Source organism: Festucalex cinctus, chromosome 3 (genome assembly GCF_051991245.1).
Source record: "Festucalex cinctus isolate MCC-2025b chromosome 3, RoL_Fcin_1.0, whole genome shotgun sequence".
Taxonomy (NCBI): Eukaryota; Metazoa; Chordata; class Actinopteri; order Syngnathiformes; family Syngnathidae; genus Festucalex; species Festucalex cinctus.
Window position 1 is genome coordinate 22,385,971 of NC_135413.1, and position 20,161 is coordinate 22,406,131.

Sequence of the window (20,161 nt, forward strand, 5' to 3'; positions counted from 1 at the left end):
GCCTATAGATTAGATACTGTAATAATGAAGATGGCAGACTTCTTGAGATTTTGGTTTAGTGGCATGTTGTCAGATTTTGGAAATAAAACATGGAAATACCGCTATAAACAACAATACTTTATTACAGTTCAGTAGAAAACAACATCTGCAAAATCTTTAATATCCTGAATAAGGCAACAGTAAGTAACAAAAAAAAAAAAACAAGCTTGATTTCAGTGCTATCTTGTGTTCTTTGTGCACTTAGTCTTGGTAATCGTTTCTAATTCGTGCGCAGACAGCAGTTTTTTCTTGAGCTTGCTTTGATCCACACCACTTCTCCTGCCCCTGCTGGCACGCTGCTCACGAGTGCGCTCCCTTTGTGGTCGCTCGGCTGGGGAAGACGTTTCCTCCTGCGGCGGGAGCTCGTCACCAAACAAACACTCATCTTTTTCCCAGACTACCACTGCTGCAGCTGTGACACAAAAACAGTACATTTTCAATAGGGCCCGAGCGATTAATCGCCCGATTATTGCCCTTCAAACATCTGCCAAAACAATCAGCCAATTGAGCCAAATGGCCGATTATTTTCCCTAAGTTTCCGACGCTGTGAAAGTACTCTGAATGCACCATTTTGCTTGTGTAGCATTAGCAACTAGCAAGTGTGAAGCGTATGTTATTCTGGTTCTTCTGTTGTCCCTAACACAGAATAAGGAAAAACAGAAGCGTCATTAGCGCCTTCGGTTGAGGCCGGTAAACCTCTGTAATTTCCGTGGCGGCCATGTTGTTTTGTTGAAAGAAGCTTCACTTCCGTGTTGATATCAAGTTCATATTGCGACTGATCTTGATAAATAAGTTATGAATCAGCCAAAAAACAACAAAAAGTGGTACAGCGTCATCAATTGTTCAAGTTGCTTGAGTTGTACTAGCCTCGCGCTAGTGCTAAAAGCAAAGGGAGGATCCCATTCAAATGCTAACGGGAAGATAGCATTGACTTCAGGAGGTTTTTTCCTTCAAATAATGAATATTCATACACAAATGTTGTGGGAACACATATCCACAGATAAGATAACACTACGCAAAGGAACAATTTCTTCCCAATGTGTGAAAAAATAGTTATTTTAATAGAATTCCAGCGTAACTTTCTTCTGTACTCACTTTAAGTGTGTACACCATGGATGCACAGCACCACACTGCCACCAAGAGGCCAAAACGCACAGGAACAGTCAGTATTTGTTCTGTTTTTTTCAGTTTCAGTTTTAGTATATTCTGTTCTTATTTCACTTTGTTTTATTTTGTCATTGTACGTTTTATTTAAAGTTGATAGTTCAAGGATGCAATATGCAAGGATTTTTTTTTTTTGTCTTAATACACACATTTTCACATGACATGGCATGCAATACAATCACAGAGGTACCAGGCTTGCCCAGTCAAAAAAGAGATTTAAAACTTTTAGTCAGCTTACCCATTCCAGATCCAATCACATCTCCCGTTGGATTGAATTTATTGATCTGAAAAATACATGTAGAATCACGTATAGTGAGAACATTGCCATGATATTATTATCATCCATCTTTAACGTTAGATCCAGAAGACTTTTGGGTTTGTCTTCTACACCACCACAATGTACTTGTAATAAAATATCAAAATGTGACTTCAAAATACAAAATTTAGCCAAGTACTTCTTTTTTTTTTTACGAAGTACGATCACAAGGTGCAAACAGTGTAACTAATAAAATACCATTATTATGCAATGAGAGTACCGGTATTTAGTTAATTCCACCAACAAATGTCAACTCTAGTCTGCATCATTTTTGGAGAGTGGCGATTTCCGTTTTCACTCAGGAAAATGCCATATATAAATACGGGATGTATAGCCATCAACTCTTTCTCAGTCTACACCCCTGGGCTTCTGTTCATGTGTGGTGGTGATTTTTTTCCTAAACAAAGCATGTATTCTGCCATTTTGTGTTTGTTTTGTCAACAGCGGGACGTCTCTGTGGACAGACACATGTTTACTCCTCCAGCTAATCGCAGAGCGGGAAGTGGTGGGGGGCGCGTCACAGATGGGGCGGGCAAATTTGGCGGCTGCATGACGTCACTCCCGTGGCAACTTGACAGCACACATGGATTTTTTTTCCACTCACTCACTCACTCACTCACTCACTCACTCAAAAAAAAATAAAAATAAAAATCCTCGACTGAATGAGTGAGTGAGTGAAAAAATATAAATAAAAATGCGTGCGTGCTGTCAAGTTGCCGCCGGAGTGACGTCATGCAGCCGACAAATTCGCTCGGCCTCGTCTGCGACACGCCCCGACCCCCCGCTCTGCGATTGGCTGGAGGGGTAAACAACTGTCTGTCCACAGAAATGTCCCGCTGTTGACAAAACAAACCCAAAATGGCAAAATACAGACTGAGGGGGTGGGGGTTTAGGGAGAAAAAAATCACCACCACACATTAACAGAAGCCCAGAGGTGTAGATTGAGAAAGAGTTCATGGGTATACATCCTGTATTTATATAGTGCATTTTCCTGAGTGAAAACGTAAGACCGTGCCTTTATTTCATTTTAGAAAATCTAAATGGAGACTTTTCAAGGATTCCGAGAGATGCTGTAAAATAGGAGTAATGAGTATGTAACATTGTATACATGTAAAATAAGTATAGAAAAGTAAAGGCTTTTTATTAACAAGGTTAAAAAAAAAAAAAAAAAAAAAAAAAAAAAAAAAAAAAAACCAAAAAAAAAAAAAACTCGACAGTAATTTAAAAAATTCCGCTGGGGAAAAAAGGGGGGAATTTTGGGTGGGTGGGGCAAAGACAATGGGAACATGACAAGGTTCATAATTATAGGTGCAAGCCAAGTTAGGTAAGAGACAGCACCTCCCCTTTCGACAATGACATTGCAGTGACTTCATTTGATCCAGTGGAATTTGGCCTGATTACAGCATGCCGATACAAAAGCAAATAAAAACTAAACCTTTTGTATGTGATGAGAGTGGCATCAAACATCGTGAATTGTATTTTGTTCTACATAATGAAACAAATGTATCTTGCTACAGCAGGCATCTGTTATCAGACCCAATACGAACACGCATTCTACTCATTACAATGGCGTACAAAACCTGAGCAGTTGTGCTCTGTAACTAAGAAAGAACTGTCTGAATGTGAACTTTGTTGTCACTGTGTTCAGTTGTACTCACCGATTTGATTCCTGCAACATTGGGATCATACAACTGACACACAAGCTCCGCCGTGTTGGAATCAAAGATGTCGACGGTTCTCTGATCGCCCAGGCAAACCCTGTCATCGGGGTAACGACCCACCACAATAAGGTCATATATAGGATGCCATGCGGCCTGGAGAAACATTGATAAAAAATAAATAAAAGTTTGGCGTAGGACAATTCTTTGACCAGGAAATCACGATGTCGAGTCAACCAACCTTGATGGATGTGATATGTTGAAAATGTCTGTGTGGGTGCTGGATGATGTGCTGAGGCTTGGACCAATCGGAGGATGAATAAACACGGATCTGGTCATACTGATCCGTTGTTAGCAACTTGGAGCAGTCCAACGGATGAAAATAGGCTGGAAAGATGCAATAGAAAAAGCAAATGACACGTACAATGATATTCATCAACATCTGATTATATTTTTTTACCTCATCAATGTGTACAGTGTCCCACTTTTTTGTTTTGTTTTTAAGATGTTAAAAGGGAGAGAAAAAAAATCACTATTGCTCTACCCTGATTTAGCACATTTCAAAAGCATGCAAATTTGTTCGAGCACCCGAGTTGACGGCCCTCTCGTGGGGCATGCCGTGAAGAAAGCTCTTCTTGTCCTTCATGTTTCTCAGGTCCCAGAGCTTCACTGTGTGGTCCACTGACGCCGTCGCAAGCAGCCAATCACAGCGTGGGTTGAACTCGGCGTGAGTCACTTTGGCCTTATGTAACTTATCACTGAAAATCTACAATATTGAAAGTAAAGCAAAAGGCAGTTATAATTACCATATGGGGATAAAGATGAAGCCATTCTTGTTACATGTGAACAACAACAAAAAAGGGATCACGCACTTTCTGCCCATCTAAACCCAGCAGTTGGAGCTTTCCAACATTATCTCCAGTCACAAGCATTTGTCGGCTGATGGACACATCTACACAGCAGTACCAGGAACTGGGAGTGCAACATTGGAAATTTATGTCTTTAAAAATTTGCATTCAATTGTTTTCATAATACCTTAAAACGACTAAATAAGGTTGGGCATTTTTCCATCAGTCTTCTCCGCACTTTTCTCACCATAGGACAAAATCTTCAGTTTTGGATAGAATGGTGGCTGAGAGGTCCTCAAAGCTCTGCATAGTCAGTGTGCCCTCACCAGAAGCGACATACACTCTGGAGAGGTCCGTGGGACAAAACTTCATCCCTCCAATGAAGTCTCCGGGACCGTTCTACGCACATAAACACAAACGTGGGCCTTTTTGGGAACTTGCTTTAACTTGCTTGAAATATGTTTTAAACCTCATATCTGTATCTGTGAATACGCCCATCTGAACAGAGAACCAGCAGCAGGCTGTTAAGCACATCACAGCCCAATAACGCTAAGTGAGAGTGGGCTCACCCCGTTGATGAACACCCGGCGGCCGTGCTTGAAGTCCCACAGCTCGATTTCGCCACATTTCGATCCCACCGCCAGTGTGGTGGGATGAGTGGGATGCCACTCCATGCAGGTGACTCGCCGGGAGAAGGAACGGTTTGACGTGCAATAACGGTACGAAGAGAGTGAGTGGACAAACGGCTCCTGCAGACACTGCAAGTAGAAAAATAAAGATACAAAAAAAAAAAAGAGGTGAACTACAACTGCTCATCAGTGATCAAGAATGGATCAGGAAAGTACACAATTCTGATTATGAGGGGTCCATGATTGACAGGGCCCCTTAAAAAAAATGTGCGGACCCTTGGTGATTCGCAATCGTAACTATTAGCTGAAAATGTACCTATTAGCACATATTAACTTATTTTTGCACTCTTTCTTTAAACCCATGACGCGCAAACCAATATAGAGGAAGGCTTTCATTGCTAGCTGATGAACAAATGGTACAGTAAGTTCCAAACACCAAGAAAAAAAGATGAACAAATCATCAGCCCCTAAAAAAAATAAAATAAAATAAAAATCCAGTGTTTTATATATATTTTAAACAATTTTAATTTAATCTGGCATGCAGTTGGTTATCAGGATTTTATTCACCCAAATATACATCCCCCCGGTCCCCAAATGTGCAATGGCACCACTACTTATTCTGTTAAGACTTGTATTCTCATTGCACACCAGCTGCCGTACCTGTCTCATTTGATGATTACTACTTTGTCCCAGAGTGTGCTTGTAGATGTAGTGGACTATGTTTTTATGTCCAATTCTACTCTGGATCCCTGTACACTTGAGAGGAGACCCTGCAAAAACACAACACAGCAACAGACTATATCACGCCAAGTTAATAAAGGCACACTAACTACTCGCCCACACACCTTTATTGCGTGCCTCTGCATTCTTCTTCTCCCGTAGTTTAGCGGACAAAGTTGCACCAGACTTCTCCCCACCAGCCCTTCCCTTCACCTGAGCTTTTTTGGACTCGGTGCCATCTGACCTGGAGGGTTTACTTTTCATTTCTAACCCTGCAAAAATGTAGAGCTTGACTATAGGACAGGTTAACCGTAGTGAGTACTAGTACTAGCAGCTAAAAGACCACTAATGTTGAATAACAACACACGTGACTTCAAAACATGGCTGTTTTATAACTTGTGTTACCGTCGTTCCACGGCAGGTGGCGGTGTTTCAACCACTCGAGTATGTGAACTGTGAAGTGAAAGTAAAGCCACGTTCATGTTTTAGTCGCCAAAATAAACACAATCTATTTATATTTACTTAATTACCGGCTAAGTACATTTTCAAACAAAAACAAAAAGGCAAAGCAACATACAAAAAACACCCTCGAATACGGTCCTGAACCAATTCGGAACGTTAGGCGACTTATGTCTACTGATAAAGTTAATTATTTTAATAATTGTTTAAGACATACAATCGATATAAAGTCCAAAACAACAAGCGCTAACATATTTTCGAGGAAATTTGCAATATAGTAAGGGCTTTCCTTGGTAACATGAACGCACCATGCAGGAAGCGGAACCACCTGATCACAGACGATTAATCTGATTGGCTGCGACCAGCTCATTTTGAAAACGTTCTCTCGTTTGAATAAAGGCGAGGGAGTGAGTGAGTGAGTAAGTGAAAATCAACAAGAAGAACGTTGAATACAGAGGGTGCAGGCCAAAAATGACCAAACAAACGTAAGTAAACATGGCTAAATGTGAAATGTGTAGTTTGTTACCACAGAGAAGCGTGACATTTGTAGCTGGTGCATTGTTAAACGTTTTGACGATGTTTGGACGTCCATCTGAGTTTTAGTTGAAACGTTTAGCCTGCAGGGCTCTCTAGCCTGAGGGCCACATAGCATCTAGCTAGTATGTGACATTGTTTGCAACCTGACCATTAACAATGGTGTGAATATTAATTCTGACTTTTTTTTTTTTCTTTCAGTAAAGGCAAAACTCCGCGTCGACCGCCTCCCAAAAAAACAAGCGGCCAGAAAGACCCAGTTGGGGTGAGTTATAATCTGCTGTTCAACTATTAACTGACCGTGTTGTGATGCGCTATAGATTTCGTTTTATGGTGAACTAACATCATTTTATTTATTTTCTTTCTTTCTTTTTCCAGGTTTACTGTCGTGTGCGACCCCTTGGCGGAGAAGACGAGGAATGTTGCATCGAGGTGATCAGCAGCACTACCATCCAGCTACATGCGCCCGAAGGCTTCAAAACAAACCGCAATGGAGAATACAAAGAGGTGAATGATTTGTAGTCGCATCTAGGCCAGGGGTTCACACACAATCAATTTCAAAAGGTTTGTGTGTAAAATCTTAAAAAATAATGTGAGACCAGCATTTTCAGACAGTGATTAAAGTATTATTTTCCTTTGATCAAAGTATTATTTTCCTATGATAAATTAAACAACTTGGTGATCAAAATGCATTTCATGTAGGTGTATGTGTGTGTATCTCTGTTGTAATATTTTGTTAATGTAGTTCTTGACAAGGTGACATGTCTGGAATGATTTAGAAGGCAAAAGCAAACCAGCGTAGATGAGGCAAAATGAGAAAATTTAAATTTTCCACTTGTATTAAACATGCCAACAAAAGAAATGGTTTCAACATATTTATGTACTTACAATAGAATTTTTGAGCTTCTGAATGATCAAAGACTTGGAGGCCACCTACCTAAGTGCCTTTCAACTCGGCATTTCTGTGCTTTTCAGGGTGTTCTTCAAGTTTTGATCCAGTGTTTCTTGGGATGGTCACATGTTTTTGAGGGTCATTTTTAATTTTGGGAACTGATATCTTTGTGGTAAATTTGGGAAATGTTGTACTTTGCAAATATGACAGTTTTGAAAGCGTGGAACTGTTGATTAACTAGAAAATGAGTTCAAGGCATCAGTATTGGAAAATGTGAACATTCAACCTAAATATTCACACATCCATCCATTTTCTTGACCGCTTATTCCTCACACGGGTCGTGGGGGTGCTGACGCCTATCTCAGCTAGCTCTGGGCAGTAGGTGGGGGATACTCTGAACTGGTTGTCAGCCAATCGCAGGGCACACAGAGACGAACAACTATCCACGCTCACAAGCACACCTAGGGACAATTCGGAGCGCCCAATTAACCTGCCATGCATGTCTTTGGAATGTGGGAGGAGACCGGTGTACCCGGAGAAGACTCACGTGGGCACGGGGAGAACATGCAAACTCCACCCAGGAAGGCCAGAGCCTGGACTCGAACCGGAGTCCTCAGAACTGGGAGGCGAATGTGCTAACCACTCTTCCGCCGCCGCCGCCCTAAATATTCATGATGTGTTAAAATGAATTCATTTAATTATTTATTCATAATCATGCTGACGTGTGCTGATGCCATCTAAATGACATGGCTGTGAACTGAGAGCGGAAGTAGTTAACAAAATTGTTGATAACTTAGTTAAATGATTATTCATATTTAGGCACTTTTCCCAATTCCATGAATATAGGCTGCTAAATTCAAAGTAGAAAAGTCTGCTGGTTGTCTATACCACCATAAAAAGTAGCTTCTTTTGATGAGGTAGTGGTATTTGGGCATAAATTAGCCAGTGAAATTTAAAATCCGACCCTTTTGAAAAAAACAACCTTTTGATGATCTTCTTCATTTGACAGACACAGTACTCCTTCAGAAAAGTATTTGGAGTGTTAGTATCACAAACCGAGCTCTTTGAGAGTGTTGCCAAACCTCTCATTGATGACCTCATCCATGGAAAAAATGGTAAGGGCACTTACCATTCCTTGTATGTGTTCCGATATCTTGTGCTTTTGCTGCTACCAGGTCCACGTCACTCCTGTTCTGTTTCTGTTGCTCGTTACAGGCCTGCTTTTTACATATGGCGTAACGGGAAGTGGGAAGACGTTTACCATGACTGGCTCTCCTGGCATGGGTGGACTTCTGCCTCGCTCACTTGACATGCTCTTCAACACCATTGGGCCCTTCCAGGCCAAAAGATATGTAAGTGCACTGAAACCTCCTTTTGTACACACGTTAACTCATTTGACCAATTTTAACTAATCTGTTTCTACAGGTCTTTAAGTCGGATGATAAAAATGGCATAGAGGTCCAGAATGAGGTGAATGCCCTGCTGGAGAGGCAAAGACGCGAAAATGTTTGCATTCCCAAAATGGCCTCATCCAGGTTCGCCTAAATTCTGTCAGTTAACACAAAACCTGCTTCTAGTTCACTCATGTTTCACCTGAACTTGTCGACTTGAATTTTAGACAAAAGCTGGATCCTGAAATTGCTGACATGATTAAGCTGGCGGAGACGTGTAAAGCGGATGATGTGGATGAAGACAGCAGCTACAGCGTCTTTGTGTCCTACATTGAAATCTACAACAACTACATCTACGATCTTCTTGAGGAAAACCAGGAGGATGCAATCAGGCCCAAGTAAGTCCCAGGAAATCAAATGATTGGATTGAAATGAAAACTCACAACACGTTCAGATCATTGCAATGGTGTGTATGAATGTAGCTGAATGTCAAATTGTTGTATTTTCTTCTTACCAGGTGGAATGGTGGAGGCACACCTGTGCGTCAGAACACTGAGTTCATGTATGTGACCAGTGAACACATAGTACAGCAAATAATCGCAGCCTGATGGAAAACTTAATACTTTTGTCGTTTGAAATTGTGTTGTGTTTTCCATTAGAGTTGGCAATCCAGCTGCTTATTCATCTGTGAACCTTGACTCAAAACTTTGCCATTGCTGGATACATATACCAAATTATTTGTGCCTGTGCAAAACGGTATTCACGGTAGACTTCATTAAATATTTACCTCCTCAATCTAATGAGTCTTTCCAAAATATTTAGAACAATAAATACAGCTTTGGATTTAACATCTCTCAAAGCATCAGTAGGTCCCAAGAATATTATCTTTGCTTTATGATACAGATATGGATTGTGTCGGTGCACCTAATTTTATGCCAGGAAACTCCTGAGGCGTTTGCACAACAATTCTCCTAAGTGCATGCAGTGATGGCATCCTTTCTGTCTGTCGCCGCCCTGCTTCTTGTTGTCTTTGTCATGGCAGAGCTCCAGAATGTCCTTTTAAAAGCAGATACATTACTTTGTCTGCACCCACCTCCTCCCGAATCCTCCTAAACCCAACTTCACATGCAATCTGGTGTGTGTTTAGACTAACGCATTTTTCCCCTTCCTTCCTTTCTCATGCCATAGACCGCCACAGTCTAAAATCCTAAGAGAGGACCAGAACCACAACATGTACGTTGCCGGTTGTATGGAGGTTGAAGTCAAATCTGCTGAGGAGGCATTTCAAGTGTTTTGGAAAGGTGAGTTGTGGAAATCAGTAAGGAGACAAGAATGGGAACGTCAGGCGTATCTGTGCTGATGATCTTATATTTATCTGACTTGGTATTTTTGACCTATGGGTTGACTCTGACCAGGAAATGACCTCCATTTAATCTTCTCTCTGAGCAGGCTACGGAAGTATTTCAATATAGATTTTTAAGATGTTATCCGTTTGGTAGAGTGTGTTGATAATCTGCTGTGTGGTGTCACTAGGTCAGAAGAGGAGGAAGGTGGCAAACACACGGCTAAACCGCGAGTCCAGTCGCTCCCACAGCGTGTTCGTCATCAAACTGGCGCAGGCTCCGCTGGACGCAGATGGCGATGGCATCCTGCAGGTGAGCTGGAGCTCCTGATCCAATTAAATTCAAATTGTGTTTTTTAAACCAAAATTATCCCACCATGACAACTTTATGTGGATATCAATTTTCAATTGGTTTCTGTATGAAAAGTGTTAACGAACATCCCGAATGTTGACCTGTTCGACTCAGTCAACTTTTTTCCACCCCCAGACCTCTAATAAAATGCTTTTGATTTGAGTAGCTTTTTTTTTTTTTCCCCCTTCCTGACTTTTTATTGTATTTATTCTTGTTTTATTTTTTTTTAATGAGAAGAACCAGGTGGTCATCAGTCAGCTTTGTCTGGTGGACTTGGCAGGGAGTGAGCGGACTGGCAGAACGGGAGCCGAGGGCACTCGCATACGTGAAGCAGGTAGGATTTTAAAGCTGTTATTTCCTGATTTGACTTTGCGATTCTTACCTGATTTGCATTGCAAGTTTCATCTAAATGTGTTGCCTTGAAGGAAACATCAATCAGTCTCTCCTGACTCTGCGGACATGTATCGAGATCCTGCGAGAAAACCAGATGTGTGGCACAAACAAGGTTAGTGTTCAGTTGAATCATATTCCCTGTCCATGTTAGTCCACAATTTGATTATATACCCTTCTGCACTAGATGGTTCCCTACAGAGACTCCAAAGTCACCCATCTTTTCAAAAACTATTTTGACGGTGAAGGCAAAGTCAAGATGATTGTCTGCGTCAACCCAAAGGCCGATGACTACGAAGAGACCTTGGTCAGCTCAACGTGCATTTTTAACCCTTTTGTAAATGTTTCTCCTGTCTAATATCTTCTGTATTGTCCAGCTGGTGATGCGATTTGCAGAGATGACACAGGAAGTGGAAGTAGCTCGGCCAATGGACAGACCCATCTGGGGCTTCACGCCAGGCCGGCGCAATAGAAACCAGGCTTTCAAAGACGAGCTGTCTCGCAAGTTGGAGGAGCGTGGCGGTCCAATAGACAGAGGTAGTGTTGTGGAAATGGGCAAATCTGCCAATACAAGGATGAGAGAGATTGATATTAATTGAGCGATGTTGAAAAAGCTGGTTTTGATCATCTTGTTTTCCCGCAGACATCCCTTCAGTTTTGAACCTGGCGATGCACACCCTCCCTCCTCTCCCATCCGCAGAGGTTACAGACGCTCACGATGATATCACCCTGCCAAGGCTGATTGAGGCTCTGCAGAACCGACACAGAATCAAACAAACCATGTTAGAAGACTACAATAAAGCAGGTACTTGATCACATTTGAAGATCATTGCCGCTTGTCTTGAACCCGGAACCTTGTAGGCTTAATTGTCTGCTTCTTTTTGGTCTTTCAGCCAGCACGATGAGATCTCTCCTACAACAGCTTGACAGCAATATTAATTCCAAAGACAATTACATTCATGAACAGAACAGCAAGCTTTTGGAGAAGGACAAGATCATCCAAAACAACAAGACAGAACTTGAGCGGCTGGAGAAAAAAGCAAAGATGCTTGAACATAAAGTGAGTTTATGTCCGAGGGTCAACACTTGTCATTTCTCTGAATGAGCTGGTTCTAATCCCCCACGTCCCTGTTGTAGATTGACATCCTTCAGAAAACGACCAAAATCTACGAGGATGACAAGCGATCCCTGGAGCACGAGTTGGAAACGAGAGCTCAAAGGCTGCAGAGAGAGCTGTCTGAGAAGAGGCGCATGGAACAGCGCATGCACGGTGCCGTCACCGACACGCAGCACAAGTGGGAAAAAGAATGCGTGAGTACACAAACTTTCATTTTGCAAAAGCGGCATTATTCTGTCCGATGTCGAGCTTCCCCCCTCGCTGTGCAGGAGCGACGTGTGAACGCGATGCAACAGCAGATGCAGAACAAACTGTGGGTGAAGGACGAGAAGCTGAAGCAGCTGAAAGCCATCGTGACCGAGGGCAAGACGCCCGGTCGCCCTGAGCCGCCACCCCGTCAGACACAACCGAAGCTGACCCCCAGGGAGGAACGTGCGACCCCCAGGGAGGAACGTGCGACCCCCAGGGAGGAACGTGCGACCCCCAGGGAGGAACGTGCGACCCCCAGGGAGGAACGTGCGACCCCCAGGGAGGAGCGAGCCCCTCTGCCTGCAAAAAGATCCGCCTCACCCTCACCCATGGTATGCTAAGTTGAGAAAGCTAATTTAGAGAGCAGAACTAATTTTTGGTATACACTATACATTAGGGCTGGGAATCTTTGACCGTTTCACGATTCAATTCAATTATGATTTTTGGGTCTACGATTCGATTCAGAATTGATTTTCGATTCAAAATTATTTGATTGACAGATGATTTCTGCTTCAATTAACAGATATGCACAACATGTCATGATCTACTCAGTCATCTTTTGCAAGACAAAATGACAAATAGACATTTTTGTTGTTGTTGTTTTTTGTTTTTTTTAAACATTTATTAATTTTGTATTGTAAGTGCCTTTTTCCACAAAAACATGAGGGCTACAACTGCCTTTTCATGTTGGTCATTGCCCACATTTATTTTAACTCATTAGTAATCGATTTAAAGTATTGAAAATGGCCGAAACAACTATAGTCAGTCTTGAACGTTTTAAATGTCTGAGAAGTGTACAACTTCCTTTTTCCTAACACTGTGGGAGCCGTGCAGCATTATGTTGCCTCCAGACTGATATGTGAATGTTATTTTAGACAATATTGAGTGAAGGTGGCTAGGTTAGATACATTTGAGCAAGCCTGATTTGATAAGATGGGATAGATATAACGCTTCTGTGCAGAAGACCTGATTATGACTCTTCTCTTTAACATGCTCTTAACTAGACATCGACGCCGGTTCGGCCCCTGCACCGACGGTCGCGCTCGGCGGGTGGAGAGAAGTGGGTGGACCACAAACCCGCCTCCAACCTGGACTTGGGAACGGTGCTGCAGCCCATCATCCCGAACTCCATCAAAGTGTCTGCTCCCAATGAGAAGGTGCTGTCCAAGTGCGACCGATATGTGTTGACTCACCAGGAAGTTGCCTCTGACGGCGAGATACAGACCCAACTTATTAAGGTACGTTGGTTTGAAGAGTTTTGTAGCACCTCAAGCGGACTCAACGTGTGCATATTGAGGAGTCTTTTTGTGGGTCTGCCACATTAAAAAAAAAAACAACACACAAGCCACTAGTTTATACGTTTGTGCATATTCCAGGGTGATGTGATGAAGACCAGAGGAGGAGGACAGGCTGTTCAGTTCACTGACATCGAGACTTTGAAACAGCAGCTCACCACGATTGAATGGTATTGAGTTATTGGTCGTGATTTTAATTGCTGAGCATTCATACTAGAGGTCCACACACATCCCCCCCCCCCCCCTCCCTTTTTCTATAACACTGATTTTTGTTTCCAAAGCCGCAAGAGAAAATCTTCAGAAGGTGACGGAGTAGATGAAAATGGTGGATCTTTGGCCGATGTGGAAAAGAGGGTAGGAGGATTATGACCAGAAATGATTTGAAATATTTTGATTCTGAAAATACTGTACAGATGACCCCCCCCCCCCCCTGGTTTTCATGGAGGAAATTGAACATGGGTGCAAACATTACATCATTATTAAATTTATATATATATTTATATTTTTTATAGAAAGGCTGGACTCGAAACGATAGACAAAATATTCACTGTTTTGTTTTGTTTTGTTTTTTTTGCTATAATGTGCTAAATAAGTTAAGTATCCCTTTTGATATCACCATTGTATTGACCTATAGATGGTGGCAAATCACTACACGAGGCTCTTTGTCAGCACCAAAATGGTGTCCAAGCAACATAAAAGCAGCTGTAAAACATGTAATGTTCTTGTCACAAATGCAAAATGCCATGTTTGAAACACATGCATGAAGTGAAGCAAATGATTAAATGATGAATGATGTGCATATAATCAAAACATCTGGACAATCAAATGTAAAACAAGCCGGCAGACTGCTTTGCTGTGTTGCCAAAGTGAGGCAACTCATTTACTGGTAACAAATGGTCCTCCTTTTGTAATTTCTATCAGAGCCCTGCAGGGAAAATATGTTAGGCAGAAAAGCTGTAATGTTTATTTTTGCAGTATTGGCAGTCCTATTACAAGTGATCAATGAAATGAAGTTTTATTGTACAAATGGGATTGTGGTTTCTCTACAGTGTGCTGTGGGTATGGAGATGAAGGCTGGCGCCACCATGGGACCTGGTGTCGAGCATCATTGCATCACCAAGTAAGCTGCCGTGGTTTGACTCAGTGTTATATTGTAAAACATGAGCACAGCACTAATTTCATAAATTTGGTTTTACAGGCGCAGAAAGCCCTGAAGGCTACAAGTGGCTCCACTGACTATCACTCAGTTCTGTTCTCACCTTTTGTGCAATAGTTGAAACCGTTTTTTTGTTTCCATGCTGATATTTAACGTTTGACACTTTTATATTGTACAAGTGTACACTTCCAAAGCTGTTTATAAAAAAAGGTCAGTTTTGTGTGTAGTCATTTTGTAGTTTATGTAGTGTAGTTTTTGTATCCTGTTTGGAGAAGTTTCCTTGAATGAATGGAACCCTCCACTTGTCACTATACTCAGGATTAAAACTGTTTAGAACCAGTGTGACTTGTCTGTAATATATAATCACACGGGGCCCCGTGCAATACAATGGTTGACCACTGAGTGGCAGCACAGGACAACGGTTGGATCTGGAAATGGCTGGGTGGAGGTTCATTCGCAACACTGTTAGCTGACTCATAGACAGTGTTGCAAACGTTTCAAAAGCAGGGATTGAAGAATATTAATTGGAGTTATATGAAATGTATTATGTACTTAAGTTTATCCTCTGTAGAGCAGTAGTTTGTATGAACAAGTGCATCCGTAGTAGTACTAGCAACAAAGCTATCCCCCACACCCCAGTTATGTTTACATCATGATGACACGATAATTTGCAATCTGAACTTCTCTGAAAACCCAAATAAATATGAGCGCACATTTCCTACACGAGCCGAAGCTGATCCCAGCTTTATAGAGACTGTTGAAATCTCATCTGGCTGAGTTTCAATTGGAAAGCGCTGAAGAGTGACTAACGTGGAGCCTCTCGGAGAAGGTCAAGAGCCCGGAGCAACCAGCGGCCATTAAATTTACTCCGAGTGCTTTGCTTTTTGACCAGGCTTGCACCGCACTATTATGGTCTGCAAACCCTCAACGCCAAGTGGCAACGAGCATCATAGAGACGTTATTACGTTTGAGCCCCTAATCAACATTACAGGTTTTAAAAGAGACTCTTGAGAAGAAACGGTGAGAGCTGCAACCAGTGAGTGCACAGAATGTCGATAAAATGTTCATAAAATACTGTTTTGTTACACGTCCACTTTCAATTCTATTTACTTAGATAAGTGGTGATCAATTTTTAATGCAAGTACCAATCTCAGAAAATACATCGTGGCATAGAAGCTTGCGTGTACGTTAAAAGGGGAAAAATGATATGGAGGTTTTATTGTTTTATGGTTGTCAACGCAAGTTCCCTTTCACGATGCTCCTTTTTTAACGCACAACCTGGCTTTGTACGAACAACCCAACCCTTTTGCCTTTTGTTCCAGCTGTGCATGTCTTGGCCTCTTTGGGGCAATGGATTGCACACATGCGGATAACACACTTATATAGTACGAGAAGAAGACTATCGAGGCCAAACTCACCAACGAAGAAGAAATGGGGGGTGTCGCGTGTATAGCTTGTAGGTGAGTGTTGAGACGCCTTGCGCTTGCTCTAATGTAGAGTAGACAAGGGCTATAAAAAATAGCTAATAGGTTTTCATAATAAAAGTACCAGGCTGCTGTGGAAAGAAACCAAAACAACAATGTGAGCGACAGAAACAGGAAGAGCCCGCTTGGCGAAAGTAAACAACCAAAATGCGGTAAATTGTTTTTGTTTTTTTACTTTGGTCCTCAAAACAAATTTTGACCTCCAGCAAACTTACCTGCTCGCAATTTTGCTTCATTTTTTGTTTTTATCTTATTTCATAAGCATTTCATACAGTTCAGTAATCCACCGTCTAATTTCAAGCAAGGAGATAGCGGCATACTGTCACGAACGTTGTCTTAAGTGGTGTTATGTCGAATATTTATGAATTAAGAAAGCTATCTAGTTTTATACTGGATTAAATTGTGTTTTGCCATTCAGAGTGACAGTCGGTGAAGTCGGGGTCCTTTTTTTTTCCGACTTCACAAGTGAAATTTCCGAGTTCAAGGGGGCGTTCCCGTATACACTTCCTGTTTTGAACTCGGAAAAGTCCGACTTCCGACCATCCTCGACTTAACAATTTAAGTCATTCTGATTAGCTAAATTTAGCTGTCAAGACATGGTGGCGCTTTCATCAGTATTATTTTAAGAAGTTAATGGATGCTGATTTAAAAGGAGTTGCTGGAGCAAGAACCACAACCGCACTAGAATTCATGATGATGACACTTTCTATCAGTGGCAGAGATAAGAAATCCCGACAGTGAAAGTCAATTAGTGGCAAGCGTGCAAATAGTGCGTGAGAGCCAAGCATTGGTTGAGTGGGGTCTGTCTACTTTGTCATATGTCAAAACTGTGGCTGCCTGCCAGCCGAATGTTCTACAAAAGATATGAGACGGGAGACGAGGGCTGACAGACAGTCGATTGTCATCCCGCCCGTCTCCAAACGTCCAGGGAATTCTTCTTCTTCTGCGCTTGCTCACCCCACGCTCCTTCGCCTTTGCGCATGCTAAGGCTGTGTTGCAGAGTATACGAAAGGAATGAAAATCTCTCACGTCGTCTTCCTGCTGTTGACAGACGCAAAGGTCAAGAGTCACAAGCCCGCAGAGACGCTAGCAGGTAAACAAAAAAATAAGTTAACAGACATGTAAACTGGTTTAAAATGTTCATCAGCATTATGTAAGCAACAGTTCGGAATAATTGTATTATGGTAATTTTGATGGTACACTGGCTCTTGTTTGGGAGCCTCTGTCGTTGCCATGGCAATACCTTACTTTAGTGGTCTACAGGATGAATGTGGCGTGAACCGTTGTCTCAGGCTAGCATCAAATGCCATCTGTAGCATGCTAATGTTTCAAGGCTAACACAAGCTAATATGGTGCTTATTTACTTGACACCATTTTCAAAAGAAAACTACTTAACCATAATGGTGTCATTTGGCAGTTTATTTCCATGCACATTGCAATAAATTTGAATCTTGTAGAAAAGTTCATTTAATTCAGTAGTAATTGAAAGCTTGAAGAACCAAAAAGATCCATTTAACAAGAAAATACTTTTCAGAAGGCAAATTTGTACTTAGATAAATATTGTAGCAGGCTAAATTCATGAGTAGTGGTGCCCATTACATGTTTGGGTCTGTATGACAGCATTAAACTGCCCCCTGGTGGCCAATGAGGGCAAACCAGCAATGCTGTATTGCCCCACAATGAATTAAAACAAAAAAAAGTATTTCTGATCTGGTCTTTATTTCTCTTCAGGGTGAGTGGATCTCTGAAAATATTGCAGGCCACTATCATAAAGCAGTAAATTTAGCTGAGTTTTTTTTTTTTTGCCCCCTTACCCTCTTTGTTCTCGGCAGTCGGCTAAGTGCTCGCAGTTGTCAGCTGAGTGTACACTGGCTGCACTTTTAGCTGGCGGTGTCCTTCCTGTGGTGACAGTATGCCATGACGGATTTCCGTTGACTCACTTTCATTGTAACCGCAATGGGTCCCTCAGAAGGAGGAGGGGGAGGGAGAAAAAAAAATCACAAGTGCTTGATGTCATCCAGTTAAAGCTGCGGCTTTGCGTGCAGTTGGCAGATGATTTAAGCAGCATTGAAAGGAGTTTGCTGACGAAATGAGTGGGGGAGGCCGCACTCACCCTTGTACGAAGCAGCCCAATGGATGATGACTAAATAATGCCTGAATGTGACAGGAGTTGACTTTCTCAAGTCACGTGAGCTTCCTTCCCTCAAAGCAAAAAAAAAAAGAAAAAAGAAAAGACTGAATGAGCGTGAATAACAAAAAGCATATGCAGTGGTTATAAAAAAGTCTACACAGCCCTGGTCAAATTCCAGGTTTTCGTGATTGAAAACAAGTGAGACTGAGGCAAATTATTTCATAACATTGTCACATGTAAATTTTACAACTCAGTTGTTGTTTTTTTGTTTTGTTTTTTATAGAGGTGAAGTAAAAATATAAACAACTGAGATATAGTACACACATGTGCAATGGCTGTGTTCAGAGTTAACCAATCACTTTAAAACTCATAATGAGAGTCAGCAAACACCATATAAGGTTAAGATGTTCTCCTAGGCTTTTCACATTTTTTTCCCTTTCTCCTAACTGTAGAATGTTTCCTATTATCAGTAATAAAACTTTATTTGGAGTTAATCTTTTTGAATGACTGTCTGGTGTGTGCTGATTCCCTTAAAGGGGAAGTCATCCTTAAACATTTATTGGAAAGAATATGTGACCTCACAAGTCTAAACATGACATTCTGATTAATATTACATTTGTGGAATATGAGTTACGAAGCAAAATCCAGCCAATTTTATCTATCTCAGGGGGCGGCCATTTTGCCACTTGCTGTTGACTGAAGATGACATCGCAGTTGCTCAGGTCTCAGGCAACCACCAATCACAGCTCAGCTGTTTACTGAACCTGAGCTGTGATTGGTTGTTACCTGAGCAACTGTGATGCCATTTTGATTCGACAGCCAGTGACAAAATGGCTGCCTTCTGATACTGGTAAAAACTGCTGGATTTTGTTGCTTAACTCATAATCCACTAACGCAATATTAACCAAAATACTGTATTTAGACTAGTGGGGCTGCATAGAACATATTTTTTGGGGAGTTGACTTCCTTTTAACATGAGTTTCAATGTGACTTATTAATTCCAGTTATGCAACCACATTATTTACTACTTTGAAAAATATTTTCGAAAGGTACAGGTCACATTGATAATGAAAAATGTTTTGAAATGATTAATCTTGGTCTTATTTTGTTAATGTCACAAAAACCTAGCATTTGAACAGGGCTGTGTCGACTTTTTATATCCAGTGTACCTACAAGATGAAAGCACTGTGCACCAAGGCCCATACTTGGGCTTTAAATACACACATTAGTGGCTCATCTTTTTAAAATAAAGTCTTCCACACTGCTGCTCTTATCCACTACTTTGCACATTGCACTTGTAATTGGTCGGCAATTACAGGCTGCGCATTAAGGAGTTGTTCCTTAATTCATTAGACATGGCCAAGTTGTTAAGTTCGTTCAGTCTAATAAGGCAGCACCTTTTATCGCACAAGAGCAGGTATGCGTAGAAAGGCTGAGATTACAGCATCCATGTGCACGGCCGAGATTAGAATTCTGGCGAACGGGACCGGAGAAAAAACACGGAATGCCTACTCCAGGGTGTCGCGTAATTCACCGAGCGAGTTATTTTCACGGCGTGTTTATCCACTTGATTAATGCCCATTGAACATTTGCATTCGAACATCACCTGAGGAGCGTATAAATCTGTATCCGGCTCCCCGGATGGCAACGACGCAGCCCATGCCTGATAATGGTGAAGGAAAAAAAAAAATGAAAAGAGGTTCAAGCTGCCTGTGAGGCCAGTTTAAGCAAACACCGGGACAGCTGGCAGAGAAATCATTGTGACTGATGAGCTCAGTGTGAGACAGGAGCAGGGCGGTGGGTGCAGGCTGGGAGAGGAACAGTCTTTTGTTTGTCTTTGTGGAGCTTACAAGTCCTCTGTGTGATTCTGGAAGTGTTGCCTTTTCTTGGACTGTGGCTCCTGGAAGCACCTCAAACACGGTACACTTGTTCCCTTCATGGAAAAGGCTTGATTTGAATTTCTTTTATTGCCGAACGTTATCCAAAAAGGCAACC

The 20,161-nt window shown here is 41.7% G+C and overlaps 2 protein-coding genes, 1 long non-coding RNA gene and 1 other non-coding gene across 6 annotated transcripts in view; 3 read left to right on the forward strand and 1 right to left on the reverse strand.

Moving 5' to 3' along the window:
* Window positions 1–96: 96 nt before the first annotated feature.
* Window positions 97–5,771, reverse strand: ddb2 (damage-specific DNA binding protein 2). 2 transcript variants are annotated; one of them, XM_077516734.1, is made up of 10 exons: window positions 5,500–5,771; window positions 5,315–5,424; window positions 4,595–4,783; window positions 4,273–4,424; window positions 4,050–4,149; window positions 3,766–3,943; window positions 3,419–3,564; window positions 3,178–3,333; window positions 1,442–1,487; window positions 97–451 (listed from the first exon to the last, which is right to left on the reverse strand). In XM_077516734.1, the coding sequence occupies exons 1-10, from the start codon at window positions 5,636–5,638 to the stop codon at window positions 219–221; spliced, it is 1,449 nt and encodes a 482-aa protein (XP_077372860.1). In that variant the 5' UTR covers window positions 5,639–5,771; the 3' UTR covers window positions 97–218. The 2 variants fall into 2 exon arrangements, with proteins under 2 accessions (XP_077372860.1, XP_077372861.1); XM_077516735.1 differs by having other exon boundaries at window positions 5,315–5,450; window positions 5,500–5,648.
* A 412-nt stretch (window positions 5,772–6,183) lies between these two features.
* On the forward strand, window positions 6,184–14,891 carry kif23 (kinesin family member 23). 2 transcript variants are annotated; one of them, XM_077516732.1, is made up of 23 exons: window positions 6,184–6,318; window positions 6,569–6,632; window positions 6,746–6,874; window positions 8,269–8,374; window positions 8,475–8,611; window positions 8,685–8,794; window positions 8,878–9,048; window positions 9,168–9,212; window positions 9,839–9,951; window positions 10,184–10,305; window positions 10,582–10,678; window positions 10,770–10,849; window positions 10,922–11,041; window positions 11,112–11,271; window positions 11,378–11,539; window positions 11,628–11,794; window positions 11,872–12,045; window positions 12,121–12,432; window positions 13,105–13,338; window positions 13,477–13,565; window positions 13,677–13,749; window positions 14,445–14,515; window positions 14,594–14,891. In XM_077516732.1, exons 1-23 carry the CDS (start codon window positions 6,305–6,307, stop codon window positions 14,607–14,609), a joined length of 2,766 nt encoding a protein of 921 aa, XP_077372858.1. In that variant the 5' UTR covers window positions 6,184–6,304; the 3' UTR covers window positions 14,610–14,891. The 2 variants fall into 2 exon arrangements, with proteins under 2 accessions (XP_077372858.1, XP_077372859.1); XM_077516733.1 differs by lacking the exon at window positions 9,168–9,212 and having other exon boundaries at window positions 6,185–6,318.
* Window positions 10,002–10,099, forward strand: LOC144016828 (Z30 small nucleolar RNA). The gene has a single exon (XR_013283035.1). It is a non-coding gene; the product is annotated as a Z30 small nucleolar RNA (small nucleolar RNA).
* A 1,109-nt stretch (window positions 14,892–16,000) lies between the features above and the next one.
* LOC144016078 (uncharacterized) overlaps window positions 16,001–20,161 on the forward strand; it is a 71,512-nt gene continuing 67,351 nt past the window's right edge. The window contains exons 1-2 of the long non-coding RNA XR_013282840.1: window positions 16,001–16,187; window positions 17,024–17,128. This is a non-coding gene — a long non-coding RNA (uncharacterized LOC144016078). The remainder of the gene's footprint in view (window positions 16,188–17,023; window positions 17,129–20,161) is intronic.